Below are 20,811 nucleotides of genomic sequence, written 5' to 3' on the forward strand. Positions count from 1 at the left end.
CGAGGAGACGGAATTTGTCACGGGGGAGGTGAATAAGTTCCTTGAACCTGGACAGACTGTAACCCCCTAGAAGCAGTTTGGCGTGGCGCATGCCTGATGATTGTTGCCAATGCCGTTCTTTTGACGCATTGTCAAAGGCACCCTCAATGTCTAGGAAGGCGCAGATCGCAACCTCGCCATTATCCAGCGAGTCTTGCAGCTCAGACGTGAGTTGGTACAGAGCAGTGTTTGTGGATCTGCCCGCTCTGTACGCATGTTGCCTGTCATGTAGGGGTGCGTTCTTCAGCACTTCCGATCAAATGTGGTTATCTATTACTTTCTCCATCCCCTTTAGGATGAAGGATGTGAGACTTATAGGCCGGAATGATTTGGCTAGCGAATAGTCTCTCCTCCCTACTTTGGGGATGAAAATTACTTTTGCAATTCTCCATGGCTCAGGGATATACGACATTGCCAGGCTGTCTCTCATCAGCCCTAGCAGGTGAGGCAGGAGAGTATCCATACCTTGCTGCAAGAGGGCCGGGAAGACGCCGTCCACCCCCGGTGACTTATAGATTGAGAAGGAACCAGTGCCCATCTGACTGAGTCCGCAGTGAACACATTCTTTGCCGTCAGCCAGTTTGAGCGGTCCGGCCTGCGTTTGTCCGATGCTGGAGTTAGGTCGGCTTGAACCGTCTCCGGGAAGTGCGCCTGTAAGAGTGTTTCTGCCCTCTCCTCCGCGCTAGTCGTATAGGTCCCGTCCTGTCTCTTTAGGGATAATACTGTGTCCGTCTTACCGACAACGCCTTATGCAGCCGAGCTGCCTCCGGGGTCGAGGAGACGCTGTCACAGAATTTCCTGAAACTGTTTGTCTTGGCAAGCCTGATCTCCTTATTGTAGATTGTCAGGTGCCGTTTATATTCTTCCCAGCTGCCTGTGCGCTTGGCTTTATTGAACAGCCTTCGCACCTTTTGTCTGAGAGCTGAGAGTTTACTAGACCACCAGGGACGCCTTTGTTTACTGGTGGTCGCTCTCAGTGGACAAGCACAATGATAGGCGTCCATAATGGACTGGTTTATTGCACTTAGTCTGCTCTCCAGTCCAATTGTGGTGGATTTACCATCTGCCTGCCTCACTCTGCTTATGCTTATGTTTAGGGTTTCTTTGTAGATACCCCAATTCGTATTTCTAGGGTTGCGTGTCGGAGGTTTGTCCTCGACTTCTACCCTCAGAGCAAACCGAATGATCCTGTGATCTGACAATGAGGGCTCTTTTGACACCCGCCACTGTGAGATCAGCCCGATCATGTCATCGTTGCTCAGGGTAATGTCCAGGACCTCCCTGCGAACACTAGTTACAAAAGTGGGCTCACAGCCTACATTCTATATGTTTATATTATGACTAATTACGCGTTGCAGTCCGTGCTAGCCTATTCCGTGTGATGCGCATTGGCTACGCATCCCATAGTCAGGGGAAGTTTATTGATCCTGCAATAGTCCACCAGATTAAATATCGAAGGGGGGGGGGGGGTTGCTATGGCCGTCTCCCCCGGGAAGTATGCGGATGAGAGGACGAAGTCCGAACCTTCCTTGTTCTTCACCTGTACCGCCACCAGATCTTGCGTTAGAAATTCCGAAATACAGAAAAAGTCTATATCGGCTCTAACGACTACACAAGAGCGGGGTCTCTCGCTAGGGAGATCCCAAATTACCTTGCTTCCTTTCGTGCTGAGGCCTCTTACCTTTCCTTTAACCACCCAAGGCTCTTGGATCAAGAGGATGCCCAGGTTATCCGAAATGAACCTTTTCACGATGACAGCCGAGGCTGCCGATGCGTGATGTAGGTTCACCTGAGCAACTTCTATGCCGGCGCTGGAGCTTATAATATGGGTTCGATGAGAGACAGGTCCTCGTCCCCGATCTCCTCATCAACCTGCATATCCAGCCCTTCCAGGAGCTCTTGGGTGGATCGCAGCATGCCTTCTTGCTCCTTAGGGAGCTCATTGCTCCTGTTTTCATCCACGGCGGTAGTCACAGCCCTCACGGCCAGGATGAGGTCATTGGGGGACTCGCGCCGCTCCCCCGCAACCACAGCGGCAGTCGCCTCCTGCCCTGCTGAGCTGGCTGCGGATGAAGCCGGAGCTGCGGTCATCCCCGTCGCGGGTTCTTTCTCCGTCGTTGACGGCGCAGCGTAATTTTCGTCCGCACTTCTAGGGAAGAATACCGCCATTCTGTGTAGTTGTGGTATATCCTCGCCTCTCTTAACACACAGGGCCGGGCCATTCCAACCCGCTAGCCTTGGCGTGGTCTCCGTTAGCCAGGTGGCCGACTTCTCGTCCTGGCAGTCTACCAGCAGCATACCGCCCTTGAAAAAGATGCCATTAAAGGCGCCGGTATACTCGTCGCCCACGAACAAGACTTTCACTAAGCAGTTCTGGAGAGACGTCTGCTGTCCCGACCCTAGGGCCTCCGCCGGGTAGTTGCGGGGCAACACTGCCATGGCTATATACTTACATTTATTTCTTACTGACATCCCAAAACAAAATTGGAAGCGATAAATTGCTATCGAAAATTCCTCATGCCCATAGATTTTGTATGACACATACCTAAATAAACGCGGCAGTAACAGTGAGCGTGGAAAAATTCGGTTTTGACAGCGGTAAAGTTGACTGCAGAAAACGAAAAAAATGTAATTTTTCAACAAAAAATTCTTGTCGCACGATATCCAATGCTTGTGCAAAATTATCAATAAGTTAATTCAAATTGCATTTAATTTCTCTTGTACTAATTTTATTATTTAAGTGAGAATTTGACGTAAAGTTTTTGCCATAATTAGGGTTGTTGCGTCAGCGTTAACGCTAAAAGCGCCCATACACGAGCACACAAGTGCGTTCGATCGGTATGTGTGCGCTTGCGGTTTATCGTGTATGGGCTTGTTCGCGTACCGATCCATGTTCGCGAAAATGTTTGATTTTTTACGATCGGTGCGCGAACATGTTTATCGTGTATGGCGTTGTCGGCGCACAAAATCTCATTTCTCTCGTGTCGCCGAACAGTGAAGATCGCGGACAATGGCAAGTGTTAAGGGGAGAGCCTGCTTTCGAGGCTTCAAAAAATCGATTTTTTTGAGGATAATTGATTCAAGCGAAATTTCTAGGCTTTATAGTTATATACTTGAAAATCTTTCACAATTTTTTTTCATACGAAATCTTTGATATTCTGCCTTTGGGAAGCAATTACCCGATGCATCTCGCATGTACATTTTTCGGACAGCGGGCAGGATGCAGGTCACAATTTCTATCGGAAACAAAAAATTCAAAGAGATTCATATTTTTTTTATTAATTTATCTTCTAGTTAAACTAAGAAAATTCCAAAAAAAAGAGTAAAATTTAAAATTTTATTAAAAATTGAATAAATAGTGGCTTTTTATCAAAAGAATTTTACTTTATGCTGTTTAAAAAATATGTTAAAACTTGACTTTTCTTAATATTATTTTTAGTTTAAATATAAGATAATTTTATGTCAAAGATAATAAACTTTGCCCTACTGCTTTTCGCTTTTTGCCTAAGCGCTCATACGTATACATAGTGTAAGAAAAATAAAAGTTGGAATAACTTATTAACGAAATACAATGAAATATATAAAAATGCTACATTAGAAATAAATTCCAAGAAATGTTCCGCTTGCCTGTCGCACATGTTAACTCTGTGAAGAACGAACGCAAAATGGATTTGTGTGTCGTGTATGGGCAAACGAATTCATACCGATCGAACGCACTTGTGTGCTCGTGTATGGGCACTATAAGCGGGATTTAACCCCATTAAATTTATTACAAACAACAAAAAGGATGAAAACAACATATTTAACATTGTGACAGAACTAGTGGCTTATTTATATAAAACAGGAAGGTGTTAGGGGATCAAGTTCCTCCGAAATTTGAACACGATTCTTTGCGTATTTAAAGTTTAGACATAATTGGAAACTTAACCTATAATGGGTTTGGTCGATAGCATATTCGTTTTCGAAATTCCGAACCCGGCCACCGCTGACTGTTCACACATTCCTCGCTACATTGCCCAAACATAGTTCACAAAACATCTTCCAATGTTGTAGAAAAGTTTTTTCAATTTTATTCGATTCTTTGTATTATTTTTTTTTATCTTGAAAAATAGGGCTAAAAACTTTTTTAAATTGATTTTATCAAAATTAATATATATATGTAGTATTCAAAACAGCTTTTGCCCAGTAGTAACTAGGATTATAAACACTAACTTAATTTATTTGGTTTTGGATGCGTAAGAATTTGACAAAAAAAAATTTTCAAGTTTAAGAGTGAATTAATGAAATAGTTGCAATCCATCATCAAAAATAGGCCTGAGAACACCATATGCAAACGAGCTGATCAAAGTATTTATCATTTTATAACTTGAGCAATAATTATTAACGATTATGACTGCGAATGATTTATGAGTTTTACCTGATAAATATAAATGACAATTGAAACATTAATACAAACAACGTTAGACGTACAAATGTTTCTCATTGGGCTTTTAGTCTTCTGTTGAAATGTTCTGATGTTGTCAGCTTAAAGTGTAATATGCTTATCGAACGAAAATGGAATACTTTCTATCGATTTATTAATTTGATAGAACTTTTTAATAGCGGCTCTCAAACTGTATTATCAGCTGTTTTCTCGAATACTTGGTCTTATGAAATCGCATTGTCTAATGGAAATGTTAGTGGATTCCTAGTAACAATATCTTATCGTAGAACAACATTGTTTATCAAGGCGAGTTATGTCAGTTCAATATAAAAGATTTCTTAAAGTTCTGGAGAAGTGGCCGACGGACAAAACAAAAGTGGGCAGGTATGCAATAACGTTATTCACTCATAACTTTTCATCTTTCCATTCTCATTGTAGCAACACGTTATCTAATGTACTTACGATAAATTACGTTCTATCAGTCAATACTATTGCTGATTATTGAAAGTACTTGATTTGTGTTTTACAGAAGTGCATCTCAAGTACAGATTACTTGGCTTTTCGTTTGATTATTGACTTATTGCACTACTACTATTATAGTTGCAGTATTATAATATTCTTAAAAGAGGTGCTGTCGCTAAAAGGTAGTTAAGCTGGCGCAAGATCAATTTTTGTGTCATTACTATTTGGGCCTCCTAATAAATCAAAAGATTTTGCACAGTGTGTTGATTGTTACTGTTGAAAATGTGCTCAAAATACGCTTATCAAAAAATTTCGGAAGAATACATCCTTGGTGTTTCATCTACCGAGTAAGTTAAATCCTTTATATATAGTATTTCGTTTAAATCCGGCTGAAGCGTAAGGCCTCCTCGTGAATTGTTATCTTGTCGCGATGAGGCCGGCAGTAGCTTAGCTACTGGCAGGACCTCCCAATCCGGTAAGGTCAAAGGTGTATGCTGAAGACAAAACAATCCACATACACAATCATTTTACGAGGATAAAAAATTAGTAGCCCTACCAACAAACTAAAGAACCTGGGCTACCGTTTCCATGACAGTCGAATCTACGTAACCGGAACGGACCCGAAATTTTTATCCGACCAGGGTCTGTCATTTTGGTAGAATTCTGCCGATACAACAATAACAACAACAACAGCCCCGGGCTAATCACCCACTGATGATACTTGATTACTGAAGCCAAAAAGTTAAATGGTTTAATATGTTGAGTTTTTTTTTTATATGAATCGATACAGGCAGAATTATCCTACAGTTTGAAGACGCTGATAAGAAGGTAGTAGTGATCAACAAAGTTGTAGGTTTTTTGTTGTAGAAATTTTTTTATTATTTGAATTCGGTGTGATTGAATTAATTTCTTCCATTCATTAATGTCAAAATTGCTTCAACTCTTATTTCGATGGTTATATAGAATCATATTTGAAATTAGAATTGAAGTTCACAATATCAAGAACTTGTTAACAGATCATCCCAATTCGTAAGAAAAGTAATTATAACTTCCTCACACCTCTTTAAGAACTTTTATATCTGTATCGTACATTTAAAAGCGTGTCTATTGCTACAAACATGTTATAAATCCTTCTTTTCATTGATATTTTAAATGTTATTTTGTAATTCGTTTCATTCTAACATACATTTATCGAATTTTAATAGGGACTTGGGAGAGCAGATACGAAAGCAAGTCAAAATTCTCTCTAATCCAGCTGGCCTTACTGCTGAGGTCAATGTCGAATTAAATGCACAAATTGATTCTTTAGAAAGATTAGCTAGTAATATTTACGCTAAGAAATATCAGCGGAGGTACGCTTCTACAGCAACAGGATTGTCAGCGGAACAGTGCAGTCAAGTGCTGTCGTCTGAATTTTTACAGTACCTCAATGATGAAAAAGTAGGCGAAAAGGGCGAAAGTGATTAAAATATTATACGAAAAACTGTTATAAAAACCAAAACAAACATTAGTTTATAATTAGCAAGGGATCGTGTTTTAAATATCTTATTAATGATAATGCTTCGTCGAATTAACCAACCCTTAATATATTTAAAGTCTAACTACAACACTGCTACGAATAGCACTGATGGACGAATAGTTAGACATGTACCTGTGCTCTGTGAGCAAGCAATTAACTATCTTAACCCAGGTCCTCGAAAAATTTTTATCGATATGACTTTCGGGGCCGGTGGTCACAGTAAACAGATTTTAGAAAAACACAACGATATAAAAGTATTTGCTCTTGATCGAGATCCAGTTGCATATGAGCTCGCTATTTCCTTAAGTAAAAAATATTCAAATCGACTAATACCATTATTGGGAAAATTTTCTGATTTGCCGAAGCTTTTAAAAGAGCATAAAATAAAGAAGCATTCCATTGATGGCATACTGTTTGATTTCGGTTGCTCTTCGATGCAATTTGACGACGCGGACCGTGGCTTTTCTATTTCTAAAAATGGTCCTTTGGACATGCGCATGGATCGTGGACGAAATGGTGACCAAGTTACAGCCGCAGATGTTCTTGCTCGTGCCGAGGAAGCTGACCTTGTGAAAATACTGCGAATGTATGGTGAAGAGAAGGGAGCGAAAAAAATTGCTCGTGCGATCGTTGAGGCACGCTGTTTTTATAAGATTGATACTACCAAACAGCTATCTGATTTAGTGGCCTCGTGTCTTCAAGATACACATCGATTGGACAAAATTCAGCGGCCCACACACATAGCCACAAAGACGTTTCAGGCATTGCGCATATTCATTAATAATGAATTAAATGAGATCAATTACGGTATGATATTAGCTAACGAGTATTTGAGACACGAAGGCCGACTTGTCGCTATAACCTTTCATTCACTTGAGGATACAATAGTAAAGCGACATATAAACGGGAATGTAATCGAAGGCCTTGCAAATCCGGTGCCGTTGAAATATTGTGGTCATGATATATCACATGATAAGGAATTAATTGAAATGTTTGTACGATCGAATTGGAAGCAGCTACATAAACACGTAATTCTTCCCAACGAGGAGGAAGTGATGAAAAACAGCCGAAGTAGATCTGCTAAACTACGAGCTGCAATTAAAGTAAAATGACATTGTTGAAAAGAAAATAATAAAGTTAAAAAAAGAATATTCAGCCAATAAGCTAAACAATTTTAGATGCTATACAGAACTCATATGTATAAATTATAACAGGAAAGGAATGAAAATAAAAAAATTTAAGAAACGAACAATTTCATATATTTCCTCAACACATCTTCAATCTTCAAGTGTAGTGATATATTAATTTTGAATTATGTCAGAAAAGGTCATATTAAGATTTATTTATCTTCTTCTTCTTAATTGGCGTAGAAACCGCTTACGCGATTATAGCCGAGTTAACAACAGCGCGCCAGTCGTTTCTTCTTTTCGCTACGTGACGCCAATTGGATATTCCAAGCGAAGCCAGGTCCTTCTCCACTTGGTCCTTCCAACGGAGTGGAGGTCTTCCTCTTCCTCTGCTTCCCCCGGCGGGTACTGCGTCGAATACTTTCATCGTCCAAGCCTCTGCACCATGTAGCAGGGCGGGAATTATGAGCGACTTATAGAGTTTGGCTTTTGTTCGTCGAGAGAGGACTTTACTTTTTAATTGCCTACTCAGTCCGAAGTAGCACCTGTTTGCAAGAGCAATCCTGCGTTGGATTTCCAGGCTGACATTGTTGGTGGTGTTAATACTGGTTCCTAAATAGACGAAATTATCTACAACTTCAAAGTTATGACTGTCAACAGTGACGTGAGAGCCAAGTCGCGAGTGCGACAACTGTTTGTTTGATGACAGGACATATTTCGTCTTGCCCTCGTTCACTGCCAGACCAATTTTCTGTGCTTCCTTGTCCAACCTGGAGAAAGTAGAACTAACGGCGCGGGTGTTGAGGCCGATGATATCAATATCATCGGCATACGCAAGCAGCTGTACACTCTTATAGAAGATGGTACCTTCTCTATTTAGTTCTGCAGCCCGAACTATTTTCTCCACGATAGGGAGTCGCCTTGTCTGAAACCTCGTTTGGTATCGAACGGCTCGGAGAGGTCCTTCCCGATCCTGACGGAGCTTTTCGTGTTGCTCAACGTCAGTTTACACAGCCGTATTAGTTTTGCGGGGATACCAAATTCAGACATCGCGGCATAAAGGCAGCTCCTTTTCGTGCTGACAAAGGCAGCTTTGAAATCGACGAAGAGGTGGTGTGTGTCGATTCTCTTCTAACGGGTCTTTCCCAAGATTTGGCGCATGGTGAATACCTGGTCGGTTGTTGATTTACCAGGTCTAAAGCCACACTGATAAGGTCCAATCAGTTTGTTGACGGTGGGCCTTAATCTTTCACACAATACGCTCGATAGAACATTATATACGATGTTGAGGAGGCTTATCCCACGGTATTGGCGCAGATTGTGGGGTCTCCTTTTTTATGGATTGGGCAGAGCACACTTAAATTCCAATCGTTGGGCATGCTTTCGTCCGACCATATTTTACAAAGAAGCTGATGCATGCTCCTTATCAGTTCTTCGCAGCTGTGTTTGAATAGCTCGGCCGGTAATCCATCGGCCCCCGCCGCTTTGTTGTTCTTCAGGCGGGTAATTGCTATTCGAACTTCTTCATGGTCGGGCAATGGAACGTCTGCTCCATCGTCATCGATTGGGGAATCGGGTTCGCCTTCTCCTGGCGTTGTGCGTTCACTGCCATTCAGCAGGCTGGAGAAGTGTTCCCTCCATAATTTAAGTATGCTCTGGGCATCGGTGACTAGATCACCTTTGGGGGTTCTATAAGAGTATGCTTCGGTTTTGAAACCTTCTGTAAGCCGCCGCATTTGTTCGTAGAATTTTCGAGCATTACCCCTGTCGGCCAGCTTGTCAAGATCTTCATACTCACGCATTTCGGTCTCTTTCTTTTTCTGTATGCAAATCGTTCGGCTGTCTGTTGTGATTACAGCTTCTCGGCGTCGAACCTTCCTTGTGTTTGTTGACGTGCGTTTTTTGCTGCACAGAGACGGGTGCGAATCTTGGCTGCAACAAGATAGTGGTCCGAGTCGATGTTAGGACCTCGGAGCGTACGCACGTCTAGAACACTGGAGACGTGTCTTCCGTCTATCACAACATGATCGATCTGGTTGGTGGCTTTTCGATCCGGAGACAGCCAGGAAGCTTGATATATCTCCTTGTGCTGGAATCTAGTACCACAGATAACCATATTTCGAGCCCCGGCGAAGTCGATCAGCCTCAACCCATTTGGGGAAGTTTCTTCGTGGAGGCCGAATTTACCGACCGTAGTGCCATAGATACCTTATTTGCCCACCTTGGCGTTAAAGTCGCCAAGCACGATTTTGACATCGTGGCGGGGACAGCTCTCATAAGCGCGTTCCAAGCGCTCATAGAAGGCATCTTTGGTCACCTCGTCCTTCTCTTCCGTCGGGGCGTGGGCGCAAATCAGCGATATGTTGAAGAACCTCGCTTTGATGCGGATTGTGGCTAGACGTTCATTCACCGCAGTGAATGATAGTACTCGGCGATGGAGTCTCTCTCCCACCACGAATCCCACACCAAACCTGCGCTCCTTTATATGGCCACTGTAGTAAATGTCACAAGGACCTACTCGTCTCAGTCCTTGTCCCGTCCATCGCATTTCTTGGACGGCGATGATGTCAGCCTTTATTTTCGCGAGGACATCAACCAGCTGGGCAGCGGCACCTTCCCAATTAAGGGTCCGGACATTCCAGGTGCATGCCCTGATATCGTAGTCCTTATTTCGTTTGCCCTGGTCGTCATCAAAAGGAGGGTCTCTCATCCGAGGCTTGTTGTTCCTTTTCATTTCGCCTTCTCACTTTAGCTCGCCTTCGAACGGATGTTCTTAGGCTACCCAGAGGATACTTGGTCAAAGACCGGAAGTTGTGAGCTGCTTGAGCCATGTGTAAAAGAATCGTTTCTGGCCACTCGCAAGTGAATGGCGATCAGAGAACTTTCCCACATGCGTGAACTTCTACACATGACTCCATCCTCCTAGATTTATATATAGAAGTAGTTAATTTTATTTACGCGTTCAACATAAGAGCAGTTTAGTAAAAGTGCCAAGTTTCATATTAGCTTCTTTGAATAGAATTCAACGAAATTAGAAATTAAGGAGATGATGTCAAAATCGTATAGGTGGTAATAAATCAATGTCTATTATTCTTTATTCATATAATGTCACTTATGTATATTGAAACGGTTATTAAATTAGTTAAATAGGACGGAAATTTACTTTCAATAAATTTTAAAGATACAATTCTCGAATTATGTATCGCGTTCAGTAATTTAAATTTTCAAAACCTTAGACTTAAAGGTTCTACTGTTGGGATGTGTTATCATACCGTTTACAAAATTGTACCTTATGTATAGTGAGCGATATTTTTCTAAACTATATAGCGTAAAGTATTGCAACTGATACTGTCGGACAATGTGAAAGCTTTATTGATTTTCATAACAGTTCCTGCAATATAATTTTAACTTTTGAATTAATTGGGTTACGTTTATATTGCCTCTAAATTGCTTTTTGAAATTTTATCTATATATGGACAACATAATACAATGTATTTTCAATGGGGTATCATCCCAAAGTTTCTATGCTTTCCACCACAATTGCTCCTTTAAAGGTCACTCTATATGTTCTCAATCGGGTTGAGATCAGGAGATTGACTAGGCAACTGCATACAGATCACTTTTGTCTCCTTGAATCACTCAGATACCAACCTCTATGTAAGTTTTCTTCAGCATATCCCCGCATAACTTCTCTCAAAAGCGGTCAATGTGTCTTTTATACAAAATAAAGAACTAACGTTTTGACAGGAAAAACATCCCCACGTACTCTAGTAAATTCAATTAGCACAGAGTAGAAATCTATAATACCAAAAAATAATTGAATTTTGACTGCAGTTCAACCGAATTATTTTGATTATTGATTATTTGAGTTGATATCGATAGTATCGAAACTTAAACCAAAATGCAGTTGTGTTGAAACCGTAATAGGGGTCTAAATGAAATAACGTTCAAATATATTTTGTATACACAGACAGAAGCTTTCTAATAGGTATCATCACGTATACATACATTTTGTTATCATCTGCAACAAGGAAATTTGTACAGTACCACAAATAAGCTGAACAGATGTCACTTATCCAGTAGAGTGTATAACATTGCTCCGTGAGTTGAAATTCACATCATCTAGGGCCTTTTCAATTTAACTTAGTGCAGTTTCCCGTTAGCGTTACATTTAAGTCAAACTTTGTATGGTGTACAAATATGGATAGAATTTCCAATTTTATACATAAAGGTTATTCGGTTCAATATCTATTTTACTAGTGATTTGATTTTTATTATTTTATTGTCAGAAACTTTGACACAAAAGCAGTCTAACAGTGGTGCGATCTATATTCTTATATTACTTTATATGAAATAATATTATATTAATTAAAAATCTTTATGTTTAGATTCATCAGATCAGAGATTATCTCAATTTTACAACGAGAAAACCAAAACAAAGAGTGACAAAATCAGATAGAATTTAAAATTTTGTTATATGGGAAGTATAATGTCTTCCCATTTCCTATACAAATTTTTAAACCCTTCCATAAAGCTGACAAGAGAATGTAATGTCCCAAAATGGGATAAAATTTGTCGAAAAGGTCCGTCATTGTCCCACCTACTGTCAGTTTTTTACTCATATGCATTCTTTACAATCTTTCCGGTAATTTATATCAATAGTCTGATTTTGCCTATCTTTAATAAGAACTATTATTCTCTAAGTCACGTTTTTCGGGAAATTCCACATTAAAAACAGTTGCTCATGTAGAAGTCGCCGGGCGTATTTATTCCTTCAAATGTTACTATTACAGATTATATTGAGGTGGATAGCCGGGAACGAACTGGCTGATCAGCTTGCCCGCTCTGCAGCATCCACCAACATGGTAGAACCGGAACATTTCATAGCGGTTGGTCCCCACATCATAAAGGAGCTGCTCCGTAATGATGAAGTGGGTAGGGAGAGGCATTGACAATAACTCCCAGGCATGCGCAATGCAAAGTTGCTAATGAATGGTTACAACCTCAAAAGGTTTAAATATGTAATCAGTCTCCCAAGGGAAAAACTCAGGCTACTGGTAGCCTTCTACACTGGCCATTGCAAGTCAAGAAGCACTTATTTAACATGGGCCTAGCTTCTTGTGCAAATTGTCGGTTTTGCGACTTGGAGTCTGAAACTCCAGAACACCTGCTGCACAGCAGTCTATAGACGCAGGACTAAGGCCCTTAGATTCATGTTTCTAAATAGGGATCACATCGCCTCAATAGCACCTAGCAGTATATTGGAACTCGTCAATTTGCTGAGACTAGTTAAGACGTTGTGAGTGAGGAGAGGGCACAATAGACCCTAGGTCGCGGTGCAATCCTCATTTAATTATCTGTCTGTCTATCTATCTATATTAAGGAGGGCATTGAGATTTGCTAAGCCGAATAATCAATTGTTATAATATTGTAAAACCGAATATTACAGACCCAACGACTATGAATTATAGAGTCAGGAAAACGATGAGGATTCTGATGAAAAATTATGTAATACATGCCTTTGCAACTTAAAATTCCTATTTAAATACGATTATTAATACAACTGGCGATCACTACAAAGTAATTAACAGATAAAATAACTTTTCAGTGAAGCAAACGAGCAAAAAATATACTGGGTTTGTCCGGAAAGTAATAGGGCTGAGTCGATTTTAAAAAAATTATTGAACCAATCGTTTCAATTTTTTAAAAACTTTTAAAATAGGCTCCTCTGTTTTGATGCAGCGCTGCCAGCGCGATTAGCCTTAAGAGCCGAGGAGCATGCTGCTTGGATCCCTTCTGAAGTCTCAAAATGCTTGCCTTTCATCGGCCTTTTCAGGCAAGGAATCAAAAAAAATTCAGGATCATACACAAATATCCATGACTCGTCACCTGTGATTACGTTATTCAAAAATTGGGGGTCACTTTCACACATGTTAAAATTTTCTTGGCACACTTACATTCGTTGCAATTTCTGGTCGTCAGTGAGCACTTTTGGGACCATCTTCGCCCACACCTTTCGCATGTTCAAGTGCTCCATCACAATGGCAACAGAACCACAGATTTTGACAAATTTAATATCTGGGCAATTAAACGAATACTTTGTCGACGGTCCGAGTTCAAAACTTTGCGCACACGAGTCATATTGTCAAAAAAGGCCTGGTGCCACCGAAAAACACCACTTCTTGCTAAAGCAGCATCTGGGTAAGCCTGCTTGATCATATCGAAAGTCTCTGTCGCAGATTTACCGGGTTTCACACAGAATTTATTTACCTTTAGTGTTGATCAATATGTTTGACATTTATAGAAGGAATATGTATGCATGTATATAAACTTAAATTATAAGCTTTCATATACAAAATTGTGATAACACATTCTACCAATTGTTACAATATAATCACAGTCTGGAACCAAACATGCAAGTATATAACATTTGGGAATATACATATATAGTATACCAGTTTATTAGGGTGTCTCATTGTTTATACAATGTCGCTATACACTTACTGAAACTTATGTATGTATATGTTATGTATGTGGAACAAAAATATTAGCAAACATTTCATAGAGAACTATACTTATCTATCTCCAAAAACACCGTAAAATTGCATATCAAAACCTACAAATAAGTTTTTGAAAATACAAAATTTGTTTTAGTGTACATTTTGTACAAAATAAGAAGTAACACATATGCATGTATGTACATACATATTTCTATTTTCGGACTCTGTTGTTAGCAATGGTCAACGCTGAGTTCTAATCAAACAGATTTTGAACATGCGTTCTTATTTTAAGTTTAAGAATTCAAAGCCAATCAAACGAGGTAAATTATACAATATTTTATAAAAGCAAGGTATATACCGTTTCGGAATTTTTTGGAGTGTCCTAATACTTTTATTTGGATTTATAAGAGAGATAGTAGCGTTCTCAGCGTATCCGTCGCACGTTGTCAAGTTACAACCAGGCTATAAAATCTTTACATAACAAATTACTTGGCTATAATTTAGCATTAAATCACCTACTATACATATTCAGTTCTAAACCTCTTGTGCACCGCGAATGAAATATATTTAGTTTATTTAATTAGTTAATTAACTTAAATTTGATTTTCTTAGCAGTTTACCAAGATTAGTTTAAATATCCCCAATCAGTCGTCATATACCGTTGATATGCACCTACTCTTAAATACGTCCTACAAGCTATCGCTCGCGCTCAAAATTATAAGAGAACGATCAACACTGCCAACAGATAATTTTTAAGGCTTCTATGTCTTTACCAGTTTGCAGTTCTGGTATCATACATATGCACAATTTACAAAATATTAAATGTCATCACGCCTATTTTACCCTCAAATAGACATTATCGACACATTTGGGTGATAATACTTGCAATCAGTTGTAGAATTAAAACAAGTTTACTTGCATGACCTGAAGATCACATCGATAATCCAGTACAAACCGAACTTAATTTGTGTTGCTGATCAAGCTGTGCTACAAATTCGTTAAACACTAGTCATAGAAGTGCATTTCGCTTTTGACTTTTGAATAGAACGGTTCAGATTAACTTTTGTAAAGGAGAGTGGCATATTTTTTGAACGGACTTTTTTGTGCTTTAGATCCTTTCCAGAAACTTCAACAAAAAAGATGTCGGGTAGCGCCAAACTGATTTCAGGCACCGAAGTGGCCAAGTAAGTGTTATTGAATTCATGAAATCAGTGTGTCAGACTCAACATTTCCTAATCGTTTTTAAGTGAAATTCGTGCGTCTTTAAAACGGCAAATTGAAGATGTAAAGGCTAAGCTTTCCAGTTTTACACCCGGCTTGCGAATTTTACAAGTGGGTGGGCGTGAAGATTCAAACGTTTACATTCGCATGAAGGTAAAGGCTGCAACAGAAATTGGCATTACCGTTGAACACATAAAACTTCCAAGTACTGTGGCCGAAGTCGATTTGCTGGAGAAGGTAAGTCATCCCTTCAGTCAAGTGTTTATGCCAAAACGTTTATCAACAATAAATCAATCAAAAAATAGTCCGCGGATAAATGGACAGTGATAATCAGTAATTGTTGTGAACAAATATTTAAGTAGTTCATACATACGTATACTTCAGATGTATATATCTATAAACATTTTTGTACACAGATATATGAACATACTTATACATATGTATATCAAGAATGTAATCTATCTATTCTAGATAACGGAACTGAACTTAGATCCCAATGTACATGGCATTATAGTGCAAATGCCTCTTGATTCTGAGACTAAAATTGATTCTCATAAGGTAACCGACGCCGTTTGTCCAGATAAGGATGTCGATGGGCTACATACCGTAAATGAGGGACGTGTTTCTATCGGAGATTTAAATGGATATCTACCATGTACACCATGGGGTTGTATTGAATTGATTAAACGGACGGGTGTCCAAATTGCAGGAGCACAAGCTGTTGTCCTAGGTAGAAGTAAAATCGTTGGTACGCCTGTGTCACAGCTGTTAAAATGGGAGAACGCCACAGTGACCGTTTGTCATTCCAAAACTAAAAACCTGGAGCAAATTGTGAGTATATTCGAGCAATAATGCTGAATATTTGTTTCTTAATTTTTATGTCATTTGGAATGTGATAATTAATAAATAACTCCCTCTTAATTGTTGCACAATTCTCTACATACAAAAATAATAATTTGATGATGGTTTTTTTATAAAAAATTGGTAAAGTGGATGTGCAACTGGAACATAAAAAATATAGTTTGTAATTACATAAAAAAATTTTAAATATTTTTTCCTATCAATAAAGGAAGAATTGTTTAACTTGGATTTGTGTTCTCCTTGTAGTCGAACTTCATCTGGTAATTAAGTAATTCAATTGTGTATTTATTTATTTCTAGTGCCGAAACGCCGACATTCTAGTCGTTGCCATTGGTGTGCCAGAATTAGTAAAAGGAAGCTGGATCAAACCAGGAGCTGTTGTTATTGACTGTGGCATTAATGTTAAGCCAGGTAAATACATTCTTCCGTATACTATGTATATTAGGGTGTCTGTTATTTTCCAAGTTAATTTTATTTGCAAACGCCTCCTGAAGTTTCAGTTTTTGCCCTAAAAAAGTTCCAATGTAAACAGCTTTTTATTTTGAACTTAAACCGTATATAAATCATTTTACTTCTCCCATATATTAAATATGGGGTGTTTCACCTTTCTGAATGTATATATATAAACTATCTACTATAAATAAGGTAAGAATTATATTTAATCACAATTAGTATAAAAAAGTATAGAAGGTTAGACCTGGCTGCGATTTCATTTCTTACTGTTTTGTTTTAAAATGCTTTCTGTATTTTAAAAATTCTTCTTCCGCAATACGTACATTTCCTTTTATAACTACTCTGTGGATTTATAATTACTTTAACATATACGGTATTTTTCCCCTGGGAAACTGGAGTACGTGATTGGTTAAAAGTCAAGATTGAGATAAGAAAAACATAGAGATGGTCTATAACTAGTCGAAGAGATTAAGTCAAGTTGTTATCAGTTCAAGTTGTTTGGCCCCGGGTCAGTATTTGCGTAAACAACTTTTCGTGATTCGAATAGGAGCATTATAGCAGCGTGCGATGCCATATCTTCATAACATCATTTCTGAACTTTTAAGTAATAAAAATAATTCTTTTGATCTGCTCTTAATCAAATAAAGTAAATGTTGTAAATGTTCTAGATTCTACCAAACAAGGAAACTCGCGGCTGGTCGGTGATGTTCTTTTTGACGAAGCAAAACAAGTAGCTTCATTTATTACTCCAGTTCCTGGCGGCGTTGGACCAATGACTGTAGCCATGCTAATGAAAAACACTGTTCGTTCGGCTTTGTCAGCTGCTGAAAAATTAGTACAAACCACTTGGGATTTGGCACCGCTTACTTTGGCTAAAGTTAGACCTGTACCATCGTAGGTGTTGTTTGTTTTTTGTACGTCTTATTAGTGTAACACCTTTTGTATTTATGTTTATAGAGACATCATTATTGCGAGATCTCAAAAGCCCAAACATATCTCCAATTTGGCCAAAGAGATTGGGTTGATAGGCAGGGAGATTTCACTTTATGGAGACAAAAAAGCAAAAATATCCTTGAGTACGGTAGACCGCTTGAAAAGTCGTTCTGATGGTTCATACATAGTGGTAGCTGGGTTAGTATTTTATTTTTATGTAACTAGTATTTTTTTTTTATTCTTTTTTATTTTCGTTAGTATTACACCCACTCCCCTTGGAGAAGGTAAAAGTACAACACTGATTGGGCTTGTTCAGGCACTTTGTGCCCATAAAGGTCGTAATGCAATTGCTTGCATGAGACAACCATCACAAGGTCCCACTTTTGGAATCAAGGGTGGAGCTGCTGGCGGTGGCTATGCACAAGTCATTCCAATGGATGAATTTAATTTGCATTTAACGGGCGATATCCATGCTGTTTCGGCAGCCAATAACTTGCTTGCTGCCCAATTGGATACCCGTATTTTCCATGAAAATACCCAAAAGGATCAATCGTTGTACGATCGGCTGGTACCACGAATTAAAGGTCACCGTAAATTTTCGAATATTCAACTGCGCCGTTTACAGCGGTTGGGAATTTCGAAAACCGATCCTGATTCATTAACACCAGAAGAACAAAGCCGTTTTGCCCGTTTGGATATCGATCCCGACACAATAATGTGGGAACGTGTCATTGATATTAACGATCGTTATTTACGTGAAGTAACAATTGGTCAATCGCCCTCCGAGAAGAATTTCACTCGTAAAACCTCATTTGCCATCTCAGTTGCTAGCGAAATAATGGCTGTGTTGGCACTTGCTACAGACATGGAAGATATGAAACAGCGGCTAGCAAACATGGTGGTAGCATTTGATCGCAAGGGTAGGCCTGTGACTGCCGATGATCTAGGTGTTACTGGTGCACTAACTGTTCTACTGAAGGATGCTTTAGATCCTACTTTAATGCAAACTTTAGAAGGTACACCTGTTCTGGTACACACTGGTCCATTTGCAAATATTGCGCATGGATGTTCCTCAATAGTTGCTGATAGAATCGGCCTGAAATTGGTGGGTAAAAAAGGTTTCGTTTGTACAGAAGCTGGTTTTGGTTCTGATATTGGCATGGAAAAGTTCTGTAACGTCAAATGTCGTTTCTCTGGTCTCAAACCAAATGCAATGGTGCTAGTAGCCACAGTTCGGGCTCTGAAAATGCATGGTGGTGGAGCTGCAGTCACCCCAGGAGCTCCGCTCAATAAGCAGTATACCGAAGAGAATTTGGAATTGCTTGAAAAAGGATTACCTAACCTTCTTCAACACATTTCCAATGGTCAGAAATTCGGTTTCCCAGTTATAGTAGCCATTAATCGCCACACGTAAGTTATACCATCCGATTATGTTCCATTAAAATTATATAAAATATGTATGTGTATTTTTAGGTCCGACACGGAGGCGGAACACAATCTCATAAAGCAAGCTGCTTTAAAAGCCGGTGCATTTGCAGCTGTCTTATGTACGCATTGGAGCGATGGTGGTGAAGGTGCCTGCGAGCTTGCCGATGCGGTGATAAAGGCGTGTGAAAGTCCAAGTGGTTTTAAATTATTATATGATATTAATTTACCTCTGGAGGATAAAATGAATATAATTGCACAAAATATGTATGGGGCAGCCAAAGTTGAGTTAACTCCAAAAGCTATGGATTCTTTGAAAAAACTGAATGCTGCTGTAAGTAAAATGATTTTATTAGTTCTAATACCTAATAAATGTCTATAATTCTTCTAATTATTTTTAAGGGTTTCGGTACCTTACCGGTCTGCATGTCTAAAACTTCCGGCTCATTAACTGGCGATGCCGCCATTAAGGGAGCGCCCAAAGGATTCACTCTCACTGTTCAAGATATGTACGTCTCTGCAGGAGCTGGCTTCGTCGTTGCTATGTGTGGAGAAATCACTAAAATGCCTGGTCTTTCAACTCGTCCTGCAATATACGACATTGATTTAAACACTGAAACTGGAGAAATTGAAGGATTGTTCTAAGGTTGATCGCTTCTTATGTACTATAAAGTAAATAATATATAATTAATAAATAAATGTGTAAACTTACATTTATAAAATGTCCTTTCATTCATTTTAAATTAAGTTTTCAATTAAAAGAAATGCTATCGTCGGCCGCACCAAAACTATATTACTCTTCACAGAAGCTTTTTATAGCATAAAAGGGAATCAAGATATCTTAATCTTCACTTGGATCGATCAGTATGAAATGCAGGTAAATGCTATAGTCGTCCGCTTTGAACAATTTTTTCGGAAATTTTAACGCATTAAATGCCAAATTTCATGAAGATACATTATTAAATATAAAATTTTCCATACAATAAGGGCTTGAGTTTGATGGATCAGTTAGTATGACAGCTTTATCTTATAGTGGTCCGATTTGGCGGTTCCGTCAAATTAGCAGCTTCGTTGGGAGAAAAGGACGTAAGCAAAATTAAATTGATATTTTAAAAACTGAGGTTCTAGTTCGCGTATATATATAAACTGTTGTGTTTATTGCTGAATAATAAAGCCAAACTATTATTCGAATGGTATTGTTCGAACTCTCTGTCAAGCGAGGAAACCATTCGTAAGTGATTTGCTAAATTCCGGAATATATGAGAACCGAAGGCGATGAACCCACTGCTAAAGAAGATACAAGAGGAAAAATAAAGAAGATAATAGAGGAAAGTGATACTCATGAGGCCTCAATCGCAACAATGCAAAATGCTTCAAATCAATGAAAACGATAGCAAATTTTCTCGTTCCCACAACAATCGGGACTACGTAATCGGAACGGAAGCGGATTTTTTATCCGGTCAAGGATTGTTAAATGAGCAGAATTCTGCCGCTACAAGAACAACAACATAGAAAATTTTCTACAACTTCTGCTTTATTCTTAGGGTTTCATCCCAACGATAAAAATTACCTACGGCTACGGGAGAGCTTTAAGTTTTAATTTTTCACAGTAAAAACCAAGTAAAAAAGCAAATCGAGCCGATGAAAGTGGCCGAGGAAAGAGGGTGCTTAGCCTTTAAATGCTGTTATAAAATATTATGGTTTGAAATTGGCTTGCTTCACTTTTTCTTTGTAACTTTTATGTTTTTATGAAAACAATTTAATTATGGCCATTATAAATTACTTTGATTGTACTTAAAAAATATTACATAACTTTTTGTTATTCTTTCAACAGAAAATACGATTGAA

At 39.0% G+C, this 20,811-nt stretch overlaps 2 protein-coding genes across 5 annotated transcripts; both read left to right on the forward strand.

Annotated features, from left to right (window-relative positions):
• The first annotated feature begins 4,644 nt into the window (after window positions 1-4,644).
• On the forward strand, window positions 4,645-20,741 carry LOC126763370 (C-1-tetrahydrofolate synthase, cytoplasmic). 4 transcript variants are annotated; one of them, XR_007667611.1, is made up of 12 exons: window positions 4,645-4,846; window positions 15,183-15,254; window positions 15,318-15,528; window positions 15,763-16,122; window positions 16,452-16,563; window positions 17,274-17,499; window positions 17,563-17,736; window positions 17,797-18,948; window positions 19,012-19,297; window positions 19,366-19,635; window positions 19,712-19,840; window positions 19,951-20,741. XR_007667611.1 is itself a non-coding variant. In XM_050480819.1 (10 exons), the coding sequence occupies exons 1-10, from the start codon at window positions 4,776-4,778 to the stop codon at window positions 19,606-19,608; spliced, it is 2,907 nt and encodes a 968-aa protein (XP_050336776.1). In that variant the 5' UTR covers window positions 4,645-4,775; the 3' UTR covers window positions 19,609-19,674. The 4 variants fall into 4 exon arrangements, 3 of the variants coding, with proteins under 3 accessions (XP_050336776.1, XP_050336799.1, XP_050336789.1); XM_050480819.1 differs by lacking the exons at window positions 19,712-19,840; window positions 19,951-20,741 and having other exon boundaries at window positions 19,366-19,674; XM_050480832.1 differs by lacking the exons at window positions 4,645-4,846; window positions 19,712-19,840; window positions 19,951-20,741 and adding an exon at window positions 5,116-5,271 and having other exon boundaries at window positions 19,366-19,674.
• On the forward strand, window positions 6,476-7,695 carry LOC126764101 (probable methyltransferase-like protein 15 homolog). Its single transcript, XM_050481895.1, has one exon. It carries the CDS (start codon window positions 6,476-6,478, stop codon window positions 7,553-7,555), a length of 1,080 nt encoding a protein of 359 aa, XP_050337852.1. The 3' UTR covers window positions 7,556-7,695.
• Window positions 20,742-20,811: the final 70 nt, after the last annotated feature.

This window comes from Bactrocera neohumeralis, chromosome 2 (assembly GCF_024586455.1).
Source record: "Bactrocera neohumeralis isolate Rockhampton chromosome 2, APGP_CSIRO_Bneo_wtdbg2-racon-allhic-juicebox.fasta_v2, whole genome shotgun sequence".
Taxonomy (NCBI): Eukaryota; Metazoa; Arthropoda; class Insecta; order Diptera; family Tephritidae; genus Bactrocera; species Bactrocera neohumeralis.

Bases quoted from the DNA above. Each gene is read 5' to 3' on its own strand.
- LOC126764101 (XM_050481895.1), top strand. From the start codon at position 6,476: ATGATAATGCTTCGTCGAATTAACCAACCCTTAATATATTTAAAGTCT.
- LOC126763370 (XM_050480819.1), top strand. From the start codon at position 4,776: ATGTCAGTTCAATATAAAAGATTTCTTAAAGTTCTGGAGAAGTGGCCG. The intron at 16,564-17,273 runs GTAAATACATTC...TAAATGTTCTAG, and splicing joins TGGCATTAATGTTAAGCCAG to ATTCTACCAAACAAGGAAAC. The intron at 17,737-17,796 runs GTTAGTATTTTA...TATTTTCGTTAG, and splicing joins TCATACATAGTGGTAGCTGG to TATTACACCCACTCCCCTTG.